Source organism: Prinia subflava, chromosome 24 (assembly GCF_021018805.1).
Source record: "Prinia subflava isolate CZ2003 ecotype Zambia chromosome 24, Cam_Psub_1.2, whole genome shotgun sequence".
In the NCBI taxonomy this organism is placed as follows: Eukaryota; Metazoa; Chordata; class Aves; order Passeriformes; family Cisticolidae; genus Prinia; species Prinia subflava.
Genome location: NC_086270.1, coordinates 3,894,616 through 3,912,075, shown reverse-complemented (window position 1 = coordinate 3,912,075; position 17,460 = coordinate 3,894,616). Strand labels below are relative to the sequence as shown.

At 48.8% G+C, this 17,460-nt stretch overlaps 1 protein-coding gene across 2 annotated transcripts; it reads left to right on the top strand.

The window, feature by feature from the left end:
* The first annotated feature begins 22 nt into the window (after positions 1 to 22).
* Positions 23 to 16,840, top strand: MTF1 (metal regulatory transcription factor 1). 2 transcript variants are annotated; one of them, XM_063418730.1, is made up of 11 exons: positions 23 to 120; positions 392 to 850; positions 5,038 to 5,276; positions 6,327 to 6,458; positions 6,990 to 7,063; positions 7,603 to 7,736; positions 8,261 to 8,338; positions 8,984 to 9,086; positions 9,587 to 10,143; positions 10,940 to 11,006; positions 11,104 to 16,840. In XM_063418730.1, the coding sequence occupies exons 2-11, from the start codon at positions 443 to 445 to the stop codon at positions 11,496 to 11,498; spliced, it is 2,187 nt and encodes a 728-aa protein (XP_063274800.1). In that variant the 5' UTR covers positions 23 to 120; positions 392 to 442; the 3' UTR covers positions 11,499 to 16,840. The 2 variants fall into 2 exon arrangements, with proteins under 2 accessions (XP_063274800.1, XP_063274799.1); XM_063418729.1 differs by having other exon boundaries at positions 9,584 to 10,143.
* The last annotated feature ends 620 nt before the right edge of the window (positions 16,841 to 17,460 follow it).

The window sequence follows — 17,460 nt, the reverse complement described above, 5'->3', positions numbered from 1 at the left end:
CCCGTCAGCCCCCGCGGCGGGCGCGGCGCTCCCGGCGTGCCCCGCGCGGCTGGAAGCGGAAGTGGGGTCGCGGCGATCATGGTGCCGCTGGGGCGGGGAAGGAGCGGCCGCCGGCACCCGGTGAGCGGGCGGGGGGAGCGGGGCACGGGGAGCGAGGAAGGACGGGCCGAGCCCTGCCGAGCCGGAGCAGTGAGGCTCGCGCAGGCACCCGCAGTGGCTCTTCGCGGGACCGGGCGGGGTGGGGGTAGCGCCGCGCTCTGGGCGGGACCGCGGCGCTCGGCCCGGCTCGGCCCCGCCGCCACCGGCCGCCCTGGGGCTGTGCCTGCGAGCGGAACGGGGCCCGGGCCGGGCCGGCCGCCTGACCCAGCCCCCGTCCGTCCTTCTGTTGCAGATGAGCCGCTCCGGCCGGAGCTCCCGGTAGCGCGGTGAGAGGCGCGGAGCCATGGGCGAGAACAGCCCCGAGGGCAACGCCGCCTGCTATGAAGGGGAGGAAGACGATTTAGCCCAAGATGAAAACATGATGAGGTTCGCTGACAAAAACGGGCTGGTGTCCTCCTCGTCCGGGACGGTGTATGACAGGACAACGGTGCTCATCGAGCAGGACCACAGCGTGCTGGAGGATGAGGAGGATGAAGGACAGTGTGGGGATCACTTGCCTTTTTTACCCGAGGGTCATGAAGAAGGATTTCATTTAGATCATGAAGGGATGTCGCAGGGTTACGTGCAACACATTATTTCTCCAGATCAGATTCATCTAACAATAAATCCTGGTTCAACCCCCATGCCAAGGAACATCGAGGGAGCCACGCTCACGCTGCAGTCTGAGTGCCCAGAAACCAAGCGTAAGGAAGTGAGTAGCTAAACGTGATCCTGGGCTTTGTGCACCTTAGAGGCTTTGAAAATGGCCTTTCCCAAGGCTGCTTTTCAGGAGAGGGGCAGTAGTTTTCCTTGTTCTGGAGGGGGTTTGTGTAACAGAGTGAATTACCCTCCACTCAATCTGCTCTGGTTGTTATCCCCAGCTTTGCAGTGTGCTGGGGAGAGGTGTCCCAGCAGAGCTGCCAGGACCATGCTGTGCTGCCCCAGGACCCTGCCATCAGGCACTCTGTGACACTGGATGGCAGGAGGGTGTGGCACTGACACTCTGTGTGTAATTTTAGTGCTCTTCAGCTTTTCCTCTGGTCGGGTTTGGGCTTTTTGGGTTTTTTTGTGAGTTCAGAGGTGGCTGGAACAACCTGAGCTGTTACTCTGGGCTTGGCAACGTTCTCAGGAAAAGCACACTCAGGTCACAGTGAAGGAAGATGTGAGATGCCAAATTTTAAAGGATTTGTGGTTTTACTGTGTCACAGGAAGACTGAGGAGAAGAGAGACGCTTTAAGCTGCCATCTGATGTATTTTGAAACTAATATGGAGTTTATTCTTAATTCTGTTTTCCTAATGAATTCTATCTGGATGCACAGTGGGGAGGGCTTTTCTTGGCTCACTTCTTCTCAAGTGCAAAGGGAATTTGACTGTGACACAACTCAGGGACAGCTCAGTGCTCCTTTTTTGGCCTGTGAGGGGTGGTGAGTGCAGCTGTCTGTGCCAGGCAGCCCTGGCTGTGGCACTGGCTCCTGTCCCTCAGCACAGAACTGTCACCAGCGTGGCTGAGTGCTCAGGAAATGGGGCTGGGGGGGGGTCAGCTCTGCAGCTGGGGAACCTCTGCACTGAGGTTCAGCAAGCCTTGAGTCTCCTGTCACTAACTCAAGTCAGCAGCTGCTGCAGCCTGGAGCTGCTGAAGTTTTTCACTTTCTCTCCTCTCTGTGGGGCCCTGAGGCACTCCCAGAGCTGAGAGTGGGAGCTAAACCTGCTGCTTGTGCAGTTAAACTGACTCCAGTTTTTCACCCTTGTATTTTAGAGATTGTAAGATGTGCAATTTCCTAGTGAAATGCTTTATACGAATTTATTTTCCATTTCTGGAATTAATTTCCCAGAATAGAGGGCAGTGATCCCTTAAAGTGAAAGCAGTGGCACTGAGCACGTGTGCAAGGCCTTTTTGCTGTTTCAAAGGCCTGGTGAGTTGTCTGGAGGTGAGGAAAGGAAAGCTCTAAAGCTCCCAAACATCTGGGTCATCTCTGAAAATCAGCAGCTCTATTCTTTGGTACTTCCAAAATGTTTACAGCAGTTTGAACACTTGAGATAATTGTTTTAAAGTTTTAGATTTTCAGGTCAGCCTTAGATATTTATGAAGGTAAAACAGGGGTTTTACTTTAGTTTTTTACTTTAGTTGCCTTTGGCTTTTTAATTCTGTTATACATCTCTCACTGTAATTGTGCTGGTAAGAACAAACATGATTATAGTTTCATATTTCAAATTCAGTTATTCTTTGTTTCAATGACATAAAAAATGTAGCCAGTTAGGGGAATATGCTAAGCTCAGGAAGAGTTAAAGGCAAACAGAGCAGTTACTGTAGACTTTGAACCAGGGTGTGAGGCTCTGCTTCCTCCAGCCCCGGTGGCTGTTGCACAATGAGTTCCCATTTCTGAGGTAAATGCTGGATCACGTCTCCTCCAGCGTCTCCTGGCAGAGGCAGCAGCTCACTGTCCCTGGCCAAAAGCCACAGCCTTTGTCCTCAGAGTCCCTGGGCCCTGTGCTGCCTGTCCAGGCCTTGGCCTCTGCTGCCTGGTTTGTTTTCTGTTGTGCTTGGCAGCCTGGAGCTCTTGCTGCCGTTTGTGTGAGGTTTCCAATCACTTTCTGTTGGTTTTGTGTGTCTAAGCAATGTGTTGATGTGCTAATGTGAAAAGAGAGTTAAATGCTGTGGTGCTTCACAGGAAGGTTTGTTTTGCTCAGAACTTGGGGGTGATTTGCTGCTGCCTGTGGTGTGCTGGGAAGGATTTGTGAAATAAAGATTTGGCCTTTGAGGGAGGGGGAGTACTGCAAGGCCATTGTCAGAATTCAGCCATTGAACTGATGTTGCTACTGCCACCTTCCCTTACACACGGGCAGTGACAGCTGGGAGCCAAGCAGCTTAATTTGTAATCAATACTGTCCTTTTTCTTCCAGACTAAACATCTAGAAAGCTTAACAGAGCCCTCCCTTGATTTTCAGGTAGTTGCTGCCTGTGGCAGATCCCTTGTGTACCATGGGGAGTGTTCTGTAAAGTGTTCATTTCCAGCTGCCTTAAAGCTGTAACAGGAACATTTACTTCAGCTCTGATACACAAATTGTACTGGATCTGGTGATCCCAGGGGAGGATGGTGCACCCTCCTTGTGTAATAAAATGTGATTTCTGATCGTGGTGTGTTACTGCTCTGTGCTCTGCATTGTGGCTGCCTCAGCACAACCTTCCTAACTGCATCCTAACCATGCTGCAGTTCCTGGCATTTAGTGGTAACTCCTGCCTGATTTGAACTGTAAATTAAGGGTAAATTGCTTAGAGTGGAGTTACTGTTTCCTTCTCTGAGAATACTGAGTGACTAGTCGAAAATGTGAAGGGATGAATTCCTTGCTTCCCGTGGCAGGCGGGAGCTCAGCCATGCCCAGGAGAGCCGGGCTCCAGCACACCTAACAAAAACTGGGAACACAAAATGTTTCCCCTTCCTCAGCTTTCTGTACTGAGCATGACATCACAGGCTCTGGGATATCCCTGGATCCATCAGGGTCAGCTGTCCTGGCTGTGTCCCCTCCCCTCTCCTGTGTGCCCCCAGCCCCTTGCTGAATGAGAAGCACTAAAAGAATCCACCTCTGTATCATTAGCCCTGTGTTAATAAATCCAGAACATGCTCTGTCCAAGTGAAGAAAATTAACTCTATCACAGCCAAACCCAGCACATTATGGGATTTCTGTGCCTTGTATAAAGGTCTCTCTCTGTATGTCTCACAGGAGGGCTGAACATTCTCAGACTATGAAGGTTTTATTGAGGCAAGGTGAAGGTGAATATGCCAGCCTGTTGTGGGAGCAATGGATTGAGAGACACAAAAGAACATTCAGCTGTATAGAATTTTCTTAAAGGGGTCCTGCTGGCAGTTCTGTCCCCTACAAAACAGGTTGGAAGTAATCAAGTAGCTATTTCTCTTTCATTATGGAGACCTGTCTAGAACCTGATTTATAGCTGGTGTGACTTGCCAAGTTCTCTCTTGGGCTCCTCAATCACCTTTAGGTGTTGTGGTTTCTGAACTTTAACAGTCCAATGAAATCCATCAGCCTGGTAATTAATGGTGGAGGATAACTGTATTCAGGCAGATCAGGGGGTGTATTCCTTCTGCTTCACAAGAGAGGATGAGATTTCCTTAGCTCTTACCACTTGCACACTGGAGCCTTGGAAATGATCCCTGTTGCAGAAATGGGGAAGGTACCAAATCCAGTTCCATGTGAAATTGTCCCAGGGATCTTGATGGCTTATTGAGAAACTGTGACACCTTTATTTGGGTGTCCTTGTGACCTGATGTGATCCATTACACCGGAGGCTCTGCCTGTTACAGTAGCCACAGACAGAAAGAGCAAGGCTCCAAGAAGGCTGTTTTGGGATAAAGTGAAGTGAAGAATGGACTGGTGGTTAGACCATGGGAGATGGTAAAAACTGGTTTGCTCAAGGTGTTGATGGGAATTCAGCACACAGGACAGTGGGTTTGAGCATTGTGACAGTGCATTCTCCTTTGTCTCCCTGCTCCACAAATAAGCAACTCTGCTGGAAGCACCCGACTAAAGTGCAGGTGCTACACACGTGGGTAGTGGACAGGTTTGATGGCTCCTCAATGTTCTTTCCAACTGTTTTATCAGATTTTTAGCTAGAAAACTTTTGGATTATATTTTTTTTCCCTTTTTCCCCTTCTGTTAGATTCCTGTTCTGCAAGGCCAGCTGCTTTCCCATGTACCCCTCCTTCCTCACAGAGCACAGGAGAAATACTGTCAGAGAATTAAGCAGCAGTAAATATTTGGGGGGGGGCTTTGGGGTCAAAATCTGTTGCGTTGTCTTTGTCTGACTGCATCAAAGGACTCCATCCACATCTGGATTGCAGAAATCATTAACAATTACTAAGCACGCAGCATTTTGTCCTTCAGGTTAAGCGTTACCAGTGCACCTTCGAGGGCTGTCCCCGCACCTACAGCACCGCCGGCAACCTGCGCACGCACCAGAAAACGCACCGGGGGGAGTACACCTTCGTGTGCAACCAGGAGGGCTGTGGCAAGGCCTTCCTCACCTCCTACAGCCTCAAAATCCACGTGCGGGTGCACACCAAGGAGAAACCGTTCGAGTGTGACGTGCAGGGCTGTGAGAAGGCGTTCAACACACTGTACAGGTGAGAGGTGTTCAACACGCTGTACAGGTGAGAGGGGGTTCAGCACTGTACAGGTGAGAGGGGGTTCAGCACTGTACAGGTGAGAGGTGTTCAACACACTGTACAGGTGAGAGGGGGTTCAGCACTGTACAGGTGAGAGGGAGTTCAACACATGTACAGGTGAGAGGGGGTTCAAATTGTACGGGTGAGAGGGAGTTCAGCACTGGACAGGTGAGAGGGAGTTGAGCACACTGTACAGGTGAGAGGGGGTTCAAATGGTACAGGTGAGAGGGAGTTCAACACACTTTACAGGTGAGAGGGAGTTCAGCACTGTACAGGTGAGAGGGGGTTCAGCACTGTACAGGTGAGAGGGGGTTCAGCACACTGTAAAGGTGAGAGGGAGTTCAACACACTGGACAGGTGAGAGGTGTTCAACACACTGGACAGGTGAGAGGGGGTTCAGCACACTGGACAGGTGAGAGGGGGTTCAGCACACTGGACAGGTGAGAGGGGGTTCAGCACACTGTACAGGTGAGAGGGGGTTCAGCACACCGTACAGGTGAGGGGGAGTTCAACACTTTACAGGTGAAAGGGCATTCAACACTGTACTTGTGAGCGGACATTGAACCCTGTACAGGTGAGAAGGTATTCAGCACTACAGGTGAGAAGGCTCTGGCAAGTTTTCCTGTAGGTATGGCTGTTGCTGTTCTGCAAGTTGCATCTGCTTTGTGTTTGTGTTTGAATACAATTGTTTTGCTTCTTCCAGGTACAGGTATGAATATAAACCCCTCAAGTGTGGCAATGCTGTCCAAAGGGTGGGGTGACAGAACTGTGGTGACTTCTTTATATTCCAGTAGCACTGAAGGTGGTGCACAAACACAAGGGTCTCTCAGACTTGTTGGAGGACTTTGGAACTGATAGCAGTCACTTTCCCGAGCTCATTACCTTCTGCTCAGGGTGTTCAGCCTTTGATCTTGTCCTGCACATGTGAAAGAATGGCTTGCTTGCCTCAGGCCAGGGCTGTCTTATCCTACCAGTCCTAAGAGGGATTTTTTTTGACATGTTTTTTAGGTTGAAAGCACATCAAAGGCTTCACACAGGGAAGACATTTAACTGTGAATCAGAGGGCTGCAGCAAGTACTTCACAACGCACAGTGACCTGAGGAAGCACATTCGAACACACACAGGAGAAAAGCCATTTCGGTGAGCTGCTGGGGGGCATCTGTGGCTGCTGTGGCTCAGGTCATGAGGCACCTGTGCCAAAAAGCAGCTGTCACTGCTGATGCTTTTCATTCCAGAATGGAATGGTGTTCTCCTGAGAAATAGGTGAAGGTGGCTGGCATTGGAGCGTGTTTGTACTCGAGCCCCCACAGCTGCCTTTAACAGTGGGTGCAGTGATTGTCCTAAAAGACAAGAATAGTTAAGGTAGTTTTTTAAACACAAACCTATGCCATGATGAGCATCTTTTAAAACACATTGCTGTTCTCTGCTGGGATGGGATGTGTGGAGGAATCCCCCAATACTGCCTTCATGCTTGGGTTTTAAAGTCCTACTCAGAGCCCTGCTGTGGTTTGTGTAGCGTGCACAGCAGCTGCTGGGAGATAGCTGGTTGCTAACAGAGCTTAGCTTTGGGCCTGCTTTTTAGAGTCCTGGGACTATTGCAAAGCATGATTTAAGGTTGTAGCTAATGCATTGAAGGGGGCTGATGCTGATCTCCTGTGATGCCTCATTCAGGTGTGAGCATGATGGCTGTGGGAAGGCTTTTGCTGCAAGCCACCACCTCAAAACACACGTTAGAACACATACTGGTAAGTTCTGTGTTATTTTAAAAATTTTCTTTAATTGAGCTTACTCCATTTATACTAACTCTCAGAATCCTAATATGAATTTATAGTTACATATGATATGGGAGTGACACCAAGCTGAGTGGCTCAGGTGACACATGTGAGGGAGGGGATGGCATCCAGAGAGATCTTTGCAGGCTGGAGGAGTGTGGCCATGTGAACCTCATGAGTTTAAAAAGGCCAAGTGCAAACTCCTGCACCTGCACCAGGCCTATCCAAATTTTGCTTTTATGCAGATACACTTATGCTCGACAGGTCTGGAATTGAATGAAAATGTTTTCACAAATGTATCAGGAATGATGCAGAACAATTAAATATTGTGTTGTGTGTCAGTTGCCATGGTGAAATGGAATCACTCACCTGCAGGACTCCCAGGAGCACTGAATGTGTGAAGGGGCATTAAAGATCTTGTTTGTATGAAACACTGCTCTCCCACAGCTTTAAAACTGTGTGTCTGATAGGATGTTTTAAAGTCTTTTAAATGTGTTCTGTGCTGCCTCTAGGGGAGAAACCCTTCTTCTGTCCCAGCAATGGTTGTGAGAAGACTTTCAGTACCCAGTACAGTCTCAAGAGCCACATGAAAGGTCATGAGAAGGGACATACTTACAATGCACTTCCCAATAACAACGTGTCTGAGGTTAGTAGCACTTCTGCTTAATGCTGCTGTGTTAGGTGGATATAAACCACTCCTGGAAGAAATCGTTTGATCTGCAGCTTGTTCTTAAGGTGTAGCAATTAAGACTGGGATTTTCAAAGGGGGTTGTAAGTGCTCACTTTGCCATGGGGGCAGTTGTTGTATCCATCAGGCTGCTTTCCTTGTGTGTGCTTCAGTTGGAATCAGGACTGTGGGGGTAGACATGTGAAGTAAAATAAATACAACTAAAAATTCATACTGGGAAGGTTTAAATTTTTTTATTTTCTGAAATGGATTTGTTCCAATGAATTTAAAATTCTGGCTTATATGACTTTTTTGCAAGTACTTTGACAGATTTTAAGAACCCTTGATAGCTGCTAAATTTCCTTTTTTAAAAAAATCTTGGTCCTTTGATTTTAGAACTGAGATCTAGGTCCCGTATAAGCAGAGGACTCTCAGAAGTAATTTAAAACATTTCTGACATTATTCTTTGAATATATAATTCAAACTGTTCTTCTTTTTCACAGGATACAAGTCACTCACTTTGTCTGAGTGATCTAAGCCTCATATCAACAGATTCAGAATTGCGGGAGAACTCTAATCCAGTGAGTTATTATCCTGGAATTGCCTCATCCTCATCTGAATTTTGATTTTGTCCTCCAAACTGTGCAGTGCTTAGTTCAATCTGCTGTAGAAGGCTCTGCATTTGATTTTACCATAACAATGTTCTTGCTTCTTGATAAGTGTTGACTGAGCTTAGATTTTACATGGAAGAAAATGGGATGCTGGGCAGACTGTGTTGTTCTTTGTGCTGTGGCATGGGAGCAGGGGGCAGCTCTTGTGTATATCCTGCTCCTCGAGCAGTGTTGGTGACTAGAATTGCATAATCCAGGATATAATCTAAATGGAGCTGTTTTTTCTGCTCCAGAAAAGCTTCTGCAAGCAGCTAATTAATGTCTGTTTTTAATGGAGTACTGCAAGAAATAAGGGTTAAACAAAGTGTGGATGCAGAGGAATATATTTTACTTTTGAAGCAGTTACTTTTGCTCATTATGTTGGTAAATTTGATTACAGGTAATAAAAACTAGGTGTAAATTTATAGCATGTTAAGATTTATATATATTGCCATTCCTGACAGTGGCTGGTTCATTGCAGGAGGGTTTCTGACATGCACACGCTGCTTGACTGGGGTTTGTGGAGACCTGAGATAACATTGTCTGATATTTTCCTCTTTGTTTTCTGTTTGTCAGACACATGGACAGGACCTCAGTACAATCTCACCAGCAAGCATCTTTGAGTCTATGTTTCAGAGCCCAGACCACACTGCAAATCAGGATGAGTCCCAGCACACAGGTACCAGTTGTATCTGCACTGCTGTTAAAGAGAACTCTCTGACAGCTCTGCATGCATGTACTGAATCCAGCATTGAAGCTTAATGCCCAACATAACTCTAAGAAGCAAAAAGAACTTTAATGTTGAAATTCATTGGTGTTGGGATGCATGGTGTGACACTCAGTGACAGGGGAGGTGACCCAGCAGTCCTGGGTCACCAGGAAATTATCCTGTTTTCAAGGTTCCCTCTTGAAGTTGCTGCACAGCCTGGCTAATAAAAGGCTTATTAGAGAGAGCTGATGAGCCTGATCAGGCTCAGTGTAGAGCCCAGTATTACCAACTTCCTGAATTCACAGCTACTTTTAGATTTCACTGTCTAAGATTGTTTTTGGGCCCTAGTCGTGGTAATGCTTTACTTGGCAAAAATCCATCAGCCAGCTGATAAGTTCATTGAAAAAGCAATTCATTCAGACCCAGTGACAAGGGATATATTTATGTTTTTCCTGTTTCTCTTCCAGCAGCTCCATTGATTGAAGGCTTTAACGGCGACACAGACTCGGTGGCCGCGGTCCCGCCCCCAGCAAGAGACGCGGCCTCCCTGTCCCTCCCCTTGGTCCTGCAGCTCGGCCTCCCTGAGCCCGCCCAGGCAGCGCTGCAAGCCCCGGCAGCGCCCGCTGCTCCCTCCTCCAGAGCGCCCAGCTCCCAGCCAGCTGCGTTTGGGAGCCCTGCAGGTGTTTTACAATCCCCAGAAGTGCCTGTTCCTCACAGCACACCGTTCGCAGGCGGTCGCCAGGACTTCCTGCAGCACACGCAGCCTCCAACGCAGCCCATGGTGCAGGGACTGTCCGTGGTTGCTGGGGCTCCTGCCCCCGCAGCCCCCAGTGCAGCTGAGCCCCTGCCAGCTGTAGTTCAGACTGTGCCTGTTGGTGCAAACCCTGTTTTGACCAGTAACCCCACTATAACCATTACTCCTTCTCCAAGCACCGCCATTCTGCAGTCCAGCATTGTCATGGGAGAGCAGAATCTGCAGTGGATCTTAAATGGTGCCACTGGTTCCCCACAAAGCCAAGAACAAATGGTCAGTACCTCCAGTGGGGCTTTGGAACAGCTTGAACCATTCCTGCATGCTTTTGAAAAGGGAGGGGGTCAGAGCTGTAAGATAAACCCCAGGATGTATTGTGGTATAATGCTTGTCATGTTAATGTGGATGCACATCACCAGTGCAGCCCCTGGAACAGACAGGGAAATAAATAAAGCACAGAGAAACCCAGGGTGCAGAAGGATCTTGCTTCCCTCTTTCCCCTCGTGGTGGATTTCTGCCAGCAAGTCTCAGTGTGTTTATCCAGGACAGGGCACCACCAGGCCTGAGGATATACATGGGCCTCAATATATTAGTTTTAATGCATAGAGCACAAAAGACTCTGTAAAGGTTGTGTTTAGGCATTTTGTAAGCTCTGTCTCTGCCTAATTTTGATTGATAATGAAAAGAGTTATAATGAAAAGAGTTATAATGAAAAGAGAATGTGGCTTTCCAGTAAATCTGGATAGCTGAAACTTCTCTTTGTTTTCTCTTTGACAATATTGGTGCCACTTTAGGTGAACTTCAGCTGTAGGTGGACACAAGTGAGTGGCAGTGGGAGACACAGAGCAGTATTTAAGAATTCAGTCATTGAATTGTCAACACCCACAAGCTGAGTTCACCAGCAAATAATGCAGGGGATGTTATGCCCAATCTTTAGGACCACTGAAATAATACTTTGAGCCCAGTTTTCCTGTGTGCCTCTTTGGAATATGTGTATACCTGTTTAGAATTTGAACAACAGAAATTTGATTCGAGTCAATTCACTCTTTTTTCTTGTTTTTTCTCTTTAAAGCCACAAGTTCCAAAAGTAGTAGAAAAGGTGTTTTTTACCACTGCATTACCAGTAGCTGGTAACACAGGTAAGCCTGACACTGAACTAATTCACCAAAGCTGATTTCTCTCTCCCTGCTGTGACATTACGTAGCTCCACTGTGTTTTGTTTTGTTTCACCTTCAGGAAACCCCGTTCAGCAGATTGGTCTCAGCGTTCCTGTTATTATTATAAAGCAGGAGGAGGCCTGCCAGTGCCAGTGTGCCTGCCGAGACTCTGCCAAGGACAAAGCCACCTCCACCGTTAAGAAGGAATGTTCCTCACCCGAGTCAAAAGCTTCGGAGCAGCCAGCTTCCCAGCTGAAGCCTCAGACCTTTCCTTCCTCCTCTGCTCCTCCTCCTGGTGGGCAGAGCAGTCACATAGTTAACCCTTCAGACTCCCAGACTGAAACGTTAAGTGCCATGGATGTATCGGACTTTCTGTCCCTCCAAAGCCCTGAAACCCCGTCTAATATAATCCCAATCGAAGCACTACTGCAGGGTGAGGAAGAAATTGGTTTGAATAGCAGCTTGTCTAAGTGAAGATGTTCCAGATTCTCCTTTGCACCTGGAGGGTAAAACCCTTCTCCTTAGAAGCAGAAACTGAAGGATCGATTCTTATTCCTTCCTCTTTGGAAGTTTTGTGGCTTATTTCTGCTTCACGGATGTCATCTTAGTCACGTCCCAGGTACATCCACCTTTGAGATTCTATCTAAAAAAAAAGGTAAAAAAAAAAGAAATAGCTAAGTTATATATGAACTGTTTTGGCTGCACTGTCTGTCACTTTTGCTTGTCATATGTGAACACAGAAGTTAAGGTTACTCGTGTGCAAAATGATTTTGAAAAGGAAAAGGGGGGTTACTTTGTCTCCAATTGCACATCACTTATTTTGGGATTAAGGTACTGGCAGCAAGTGGGTGTTTGTTACAACTTCTTGGGTCTCTGATTTTCTCCTGTCTCTCGTGTCTCTACTAACCATGCACTAAAGGGGAGCCCAGGAGGGGAGGAAATGGCACAGCTGGGGAGAGGATTGATCTGCAGTGTGATCTGAGGCGATGCTCACATACCCGACGAGGAGCTGGTGCCTGGTTTTGCTGTGTACTAATGCTCTTACTAAAGCCTCCAGGAGCTTTGGGGGCGTTTATTTCAGCAGGGCACGGGTACCTTGTGCCCCTAATAGATGTGTTAATTTAATTCCACTAGGGCTCAAGTGTGTTGCAGACACTATCACAGCATGGAAGCACATGGAGCCGCTGCTGGCTCTGGCTCCAGTCTGCTTTCTTGGCCTCTCTGAAGGGTACAGTGAGTCCCAGGTGTGGTCAGGTTGGTGCCTGCTGCTCTTTTGATTTCTTAGGCTCTGTTCAGCAACAAAGTCATCATCCTAACCCTGGGACTGTTGAATCAGGAGCACGGTGCCTTTGCTGGTTACTCTCATCTTTTGTGAAGAACAACCCTTAAGAAAATTTTGAGAAAGATTCAACGTAAATTCAGTTTGAATTCAGTGAGTCTGTCCTTCAGTTGTCCATACACGCTTCTTTTTTTTCCAGTGAGCTAGATAATTTCTGCCTGACTCTGCCTCCAGCCTACTGCAATGCCAGCTTTTTGTGCACGGGGCTATTTCTTGACTAAAAGATGTTACACAACAGAATAGTTTTTCATATCAAACTGAGAGTCTATATTCTAACCTACTCAGGGTAAATCAAATCCAAACCCCCCCTTCCACCAAAAAGCCTGTAATGTTGCAATAAATGCAGTCTCATTCTAAATGGTTTATTTATGCTGCATTATTTTAAAAGATGTAATTTTATAGTTTTTATCCATCTTTCTGGCTTTGGCTGTCAGTCTTCTTGTGTTAAAGGAAAGAATATTAAATAGTCTTTATTCAGTTTACAGTGTTGTCATTAGTGAGATACAAAGATAATGACTGTAAGCCAATTAGTGGGGAGTGTCCCTGCACTCAGTTTAGGAATGCAGACTGTAGTGGATAGAGATCTCTCACTCTTGGTGTTTGATCAGAGCTGCCCTCTGTACCTCCGGGGAGGGCAGAACCCTGTGAGTGATCAGCCGGTGTTTAATCCTCTGTGGTGTGACTGAGAGCAGCTTCAGCCACCTCTCGTGCTGTCCCTGAGAATGTCCCCAGGCATGGGTGGGGAGGGACTGAAGGGAGCTCCTGCCTCTGGTGAGGAGCAGAGGGGAAGGGGCCGTGTCCCGTGAGGGCAGACGGGTGTGCCAGGAACGCTCCGTGCCTGGCACGCGCCGTGTGCCTGTGCCAGGGCAGGGAGCTCAGTGCTGGCAGCTGCAGGGATGAACTCCAGGGCATCTCCACACGTGCTGCTGCTGTTTCCACATGCAGGGCTGTTGTAGCAGTGCATCCACAAAACAGGTTAAGAAAGCGTTTCTTGGTTTGTTCCTGTAATGGCAGTCCTTGGAGGGCAGCAAGGTGGTGGCCCCTTTGCTTTTCTCCCACAGCTTCATTTTGTGCTGCAGTTGGGTTGCATGGCAGCATGGCCTACTTTGAACACAAGCAACAGAGTCCCATGCATGGGACTGGGATTGTCCTCGCAGAGGAATCTCCTGCCAGCTGCTCTGCACAGAGCTCCCCTTGGGAGGGGGTGAGCCTGGAGCTGCCTGGGGGTCCCTCTCACTCTGGCCTCAGGCATTTTCTTTGGCTGTGCAGCTGTGGTGTTTGGGGTGAGTGGGTGTGGATGTGTGCCTATGGGAGACTGCTGAGCACGAGTGTGAAGATTCCCCAGGAGCTGTGGGGGACAGGGGTCCCAGGTGTGGCCTGCACTGTGACAGCCGGGCAATTTAGCAACTGCTTCTGAGCCTTCGCAGCCTTCAGGGAGGCTTTTTTACTTTTGCTCTTTGTGACTTAGTCAACCTAAAACACGTGTCTGGTTGGACCAGAGAGCATCTTCAGAAACTCTTTTGTGGTTGAAATGAGTAGAAGAAACTCTTCCAAAGTCTCTGGACTGGGAAGCTCAATGTGGAGCTGCAGTGATGGGCAGCAGTGCCCAGGTCAGTCTCTGCTGTTTCTCTTCACAGCTGCTGGGTTTTTTTGTTGTGTTCCAGCAAAAGCACTATGTCCTGCTGGTTCTTTGGTGATTGGGTTTGCCAGTGCCCTCTTATACATGCATCAGGCAGGCTGCAATTCAGGTGGAACTGGTTAGAGCTTGTATTGAGGCAGGAGCATGTGATTCTGTGAGCACACAGGCTGTGCATCCACTGCATTTTACAGGTGTGTGCTTCTGTTGTGTGTCGTCCACCTGCTTTCCAGAGTGTTTGTGCTTTGTGTGTCTGAGGAGTTTTCACATTTGCATCATCCCCAGTGCTGTGTGACCAGACTGTGCTCCAGGGCAGTCTGAGCCACGCTGGGATGGGAGCAGATCCAAGGGCAGCTGCAGCAAAGCCCTGAGATCCTGCAAGGCCAGAGATTTTCCTGTCCTCTCCTTGCTGCCCCAGCATTTAGCATATTCACTATTACATGGGTAATAGAAGGGAGAGTTTCTGCCCTTACAGATGTGGTGAGACATTGGATTCCCAGAAAAGGGTTAATGTGCTGGAGCCTCTGGGAACAGCGTGCCTGCCTCTACAAAGTCTGCATGAACCCCTTGAATTATCAGCCAGAGAGCAAAACTGCACTGCTGTAGGTCACCTGTTGTGTGCTAGTGGGGGTTTACTTGGTCACTCCTAGTTTCTAGATGGGTGTAGAAGCTTAAATATGTAGAGGAGGTCAAGTTACTGACTTTGGTAGCTTTGACCACCAGGCAAGGACCCAAGCAAGCAGACTTGGCGTGCAGCTGAAGGTTGGAGAAATTGCTTTTTGTGCTTGTAGATGGGGGGTGGGGGGCTGGGGTGGAAAAATCAGCACTGATTGAATGCTGGTACTGAATTACATGGAACAAAGTACGAGTTAGACACTTGTGTAATGCTGAGTGTGCCCAGGAAGACAAGTTTGCTGAACCTCATACTGGTATCTAAAATGCACTTTAGGTTATTTTATCTTTAACCCAATTGCTGCAATTTCTTTTGTATATACTTTCACAAAGTTTATTTTTGCTCTGAGTAAAAGTTGACAGGGGTGTGCAAAGATGAGCACTTAACTTGGTGCAATACCTGTAGCTAAAGATCCTTGTCGCGCGTGGTCCGTGTGTGTCTGTCTGACAGAACAGGTGTGGTGGGTGCTGTGCTGCCCTTCCCCCGTGCCCCAGACTAATTATGCATCGTTAGCAAACGTCCAATCTATGCAAAAAACCCTCTGAGAGCACTGTGCTTCGGCAGCCTTTTCTCTCACGCTTTCTGGGGGCTGCTTGTCGCTCCTGTTGGACATGCTGTGTCCCTTGATGTGTGTCCTCTTTCCCCTGTCCTCGTTCTGTCACCCACATGGGAACACAAGTGACAAGCTGCTTTCAAACAGGCGTGTTGCACCTTTGAAATTTGTTTTCAAGATGGTTTCTGATGTCCTGTTACTGCCTTATTTCTCGGGGGTGGCATGGCCGTAGCCATCCACAGCGTTGTCCTTGATCTGCGCCAAGGCTGTGACGTGTTTACAGCACTCCTGCTCCGGGATAAAGCGGGCTCAGAGCTGGAGCCAGCCTTGGCACGGGGCTGCAGGGGAGCTGAGCTGTCCTTGGAGGGGCTTGGAGATGAGCAGCTGTTGCTGGGGTGAGGCACAGGGGTCAGTGGGGCAGAGCAGACGAGCTCTGGTGTCACCTCCTCGCTTCCACCGCCGGCCGGGGGACACCAGGCAGGGCACAGGAGCTGGCACTGCCTCGGGTCCTCCCCACGGAATGGGGACGGGGTGTTGGCTGTCTCTGAAATGATTTGACATCTGTGGGTGAAAAGTTGTTGGCAGGAGTTACCTGAGCTAGCTGGGCAGAACTGTGGGGAGTCAGTTTGGACCGTAAGGCAAAAAAGAAGAGCATGTCTTTAATAAACCCAACGAATTTCTGCAGAGTTTTTAATTGTATACTATTTTTTCCGTAACATATTTTGGAAGCAATGTCAAGTTTTTATAAATGTTACCTGTAGTCAATTCTCATGGACAGGGCTGAAGTTTTAACTTTTTTTGTGTCTTGTCTTGATATCTATCACATGTTCTAGAAGTTGGATTCTGTGTCTGCACTGAGAAATGCAAATTAAACTGGATATTTATGTAGTAGTGTACATAGTCTAAGTGTGTGTTTTTGGAACTAGGTGAAACCCCACACCATGCTGCAGTGGTGTGCAAGCTGGCCAAAATTTGGTTCATTATGCAGTGTACACTTTCTCAAACAAATGCAGTTTCTACTTTTTCTTAAAAGATTTTTTTCACATGACCTTTTCCAGCAGACTCGAGGGTGTGTTTGCAGTGCTGTAGTTGCAGCCGCTGGTGTTCCTGGTTTGTGACTCTTGTCCTCCCTCTGCTCAGGCTGACCCTGCTCTTGTTTTGCCTCACCCAGCCCAAACCCCAGCCTGGCTGCACAGCGGGGGCAGCTCCAGCTCCAGCTGAGCTGTCGGGGCTGGGGGGCTGCACTGCCTGGGGCTTTGGAGACAGCTGAACTAAACCCCAGCTTCTGGAGAATGTGTATATGGTAATAAAGGAATTTATTTAACTCTGAAACGTGGGAACAAATGTGCTTACATTGAGCAATGTGAAGATGTTAGTTACAGGTACAGTACTTCCAAAGGAAGAGCATCTCCAAAACCCAAAAGAGTAAAATATGAATTTGTATTTTTTGAAGAATGTGAAATAATGGTGTTTGCTTAATTGCTCATTTTGTATGAAGTTAATATTGTACTTTGAAATATCTGCAAAGAAGTGGAAATTAACCTTTTTGGAATTGAAAGCAATATTAATACTAATGGAATCCTAATTAAATGCTTATTTAAACATTGTGTTATAACAGTTTTTCCTGTTAGTATTCTGTGGGAGAAGAGTGTGAGCATCCTACCCTGTCCCCTAAGAAGAGGCGCGGGGGCGGCTGTGCCTCGTCCTTAGGAGCACAGCGGGGGTGGGCAGATACAGACCAGGCCCGGCTGGCTTTATTTGTAAATTTATTGCGATAAAGCATGAGCGCGGCGAGACCGAGCGAGCTCCAAGGCCACGGCGGTGCCGCCTCACCGCTCCCTGCGCTCCCCCGGCACGGCCCGGGCGTTCCCGGAGCCCCAAACCCCGCTCGGTCCGTTCCGCGGGGCCGGTGCTCGGTGCCGCCCCGGGGCTCCTCAGGGCCCCGCGCCGCCCGCCGGGCCGGGGCTGAGCGCGGCCCGCAGCGCGGCCATCGCCGCCCTCAGCTCCTCGCAGGCCGCCATGCGCGCCCGCAGCCGCCGCTGCCGGAGCTCCAGCACCTCCCGCAGCTCCCGCAGCCTCCGCGGGTCGAACGGAACCTGCGGGGACACGGCGGGGACAGCGGTCACGGCCGGCGCCGCGGGTACCCCCGGAGCCCCCGATCCCCCTCGGCCCTGCCGTTCCCTCCGTTCCTCTCCTTTCCCCCCGCCTTCTGGGCTCTCCCGCCCCTCCGTTCCT

Bases quoted from the DNA above. Each gene is read 5' to 3' on its own strand.
- MTF1 (XM_063418729.1), top strand. From the start codon at position 443: ATGGGCGAGAACAGCCCCGAGGGCAACGCCGCCTGCTATGAAGGGGAG. The intron at 5,277-6,326 runs GTGAGAGGTGTT...CATGTTTTTTAG, and splicing joins GCGTTCAACACACTGTACAG to GTTGAAAGCACATCAAAGGC. The intron at 7,737-8,260 runs GTTAGTAGCACT...TCTTTTTCACAG, and splicing joins CCAATAACAACGTGTCTGAG to GATACAAGTCACTCACTTTG.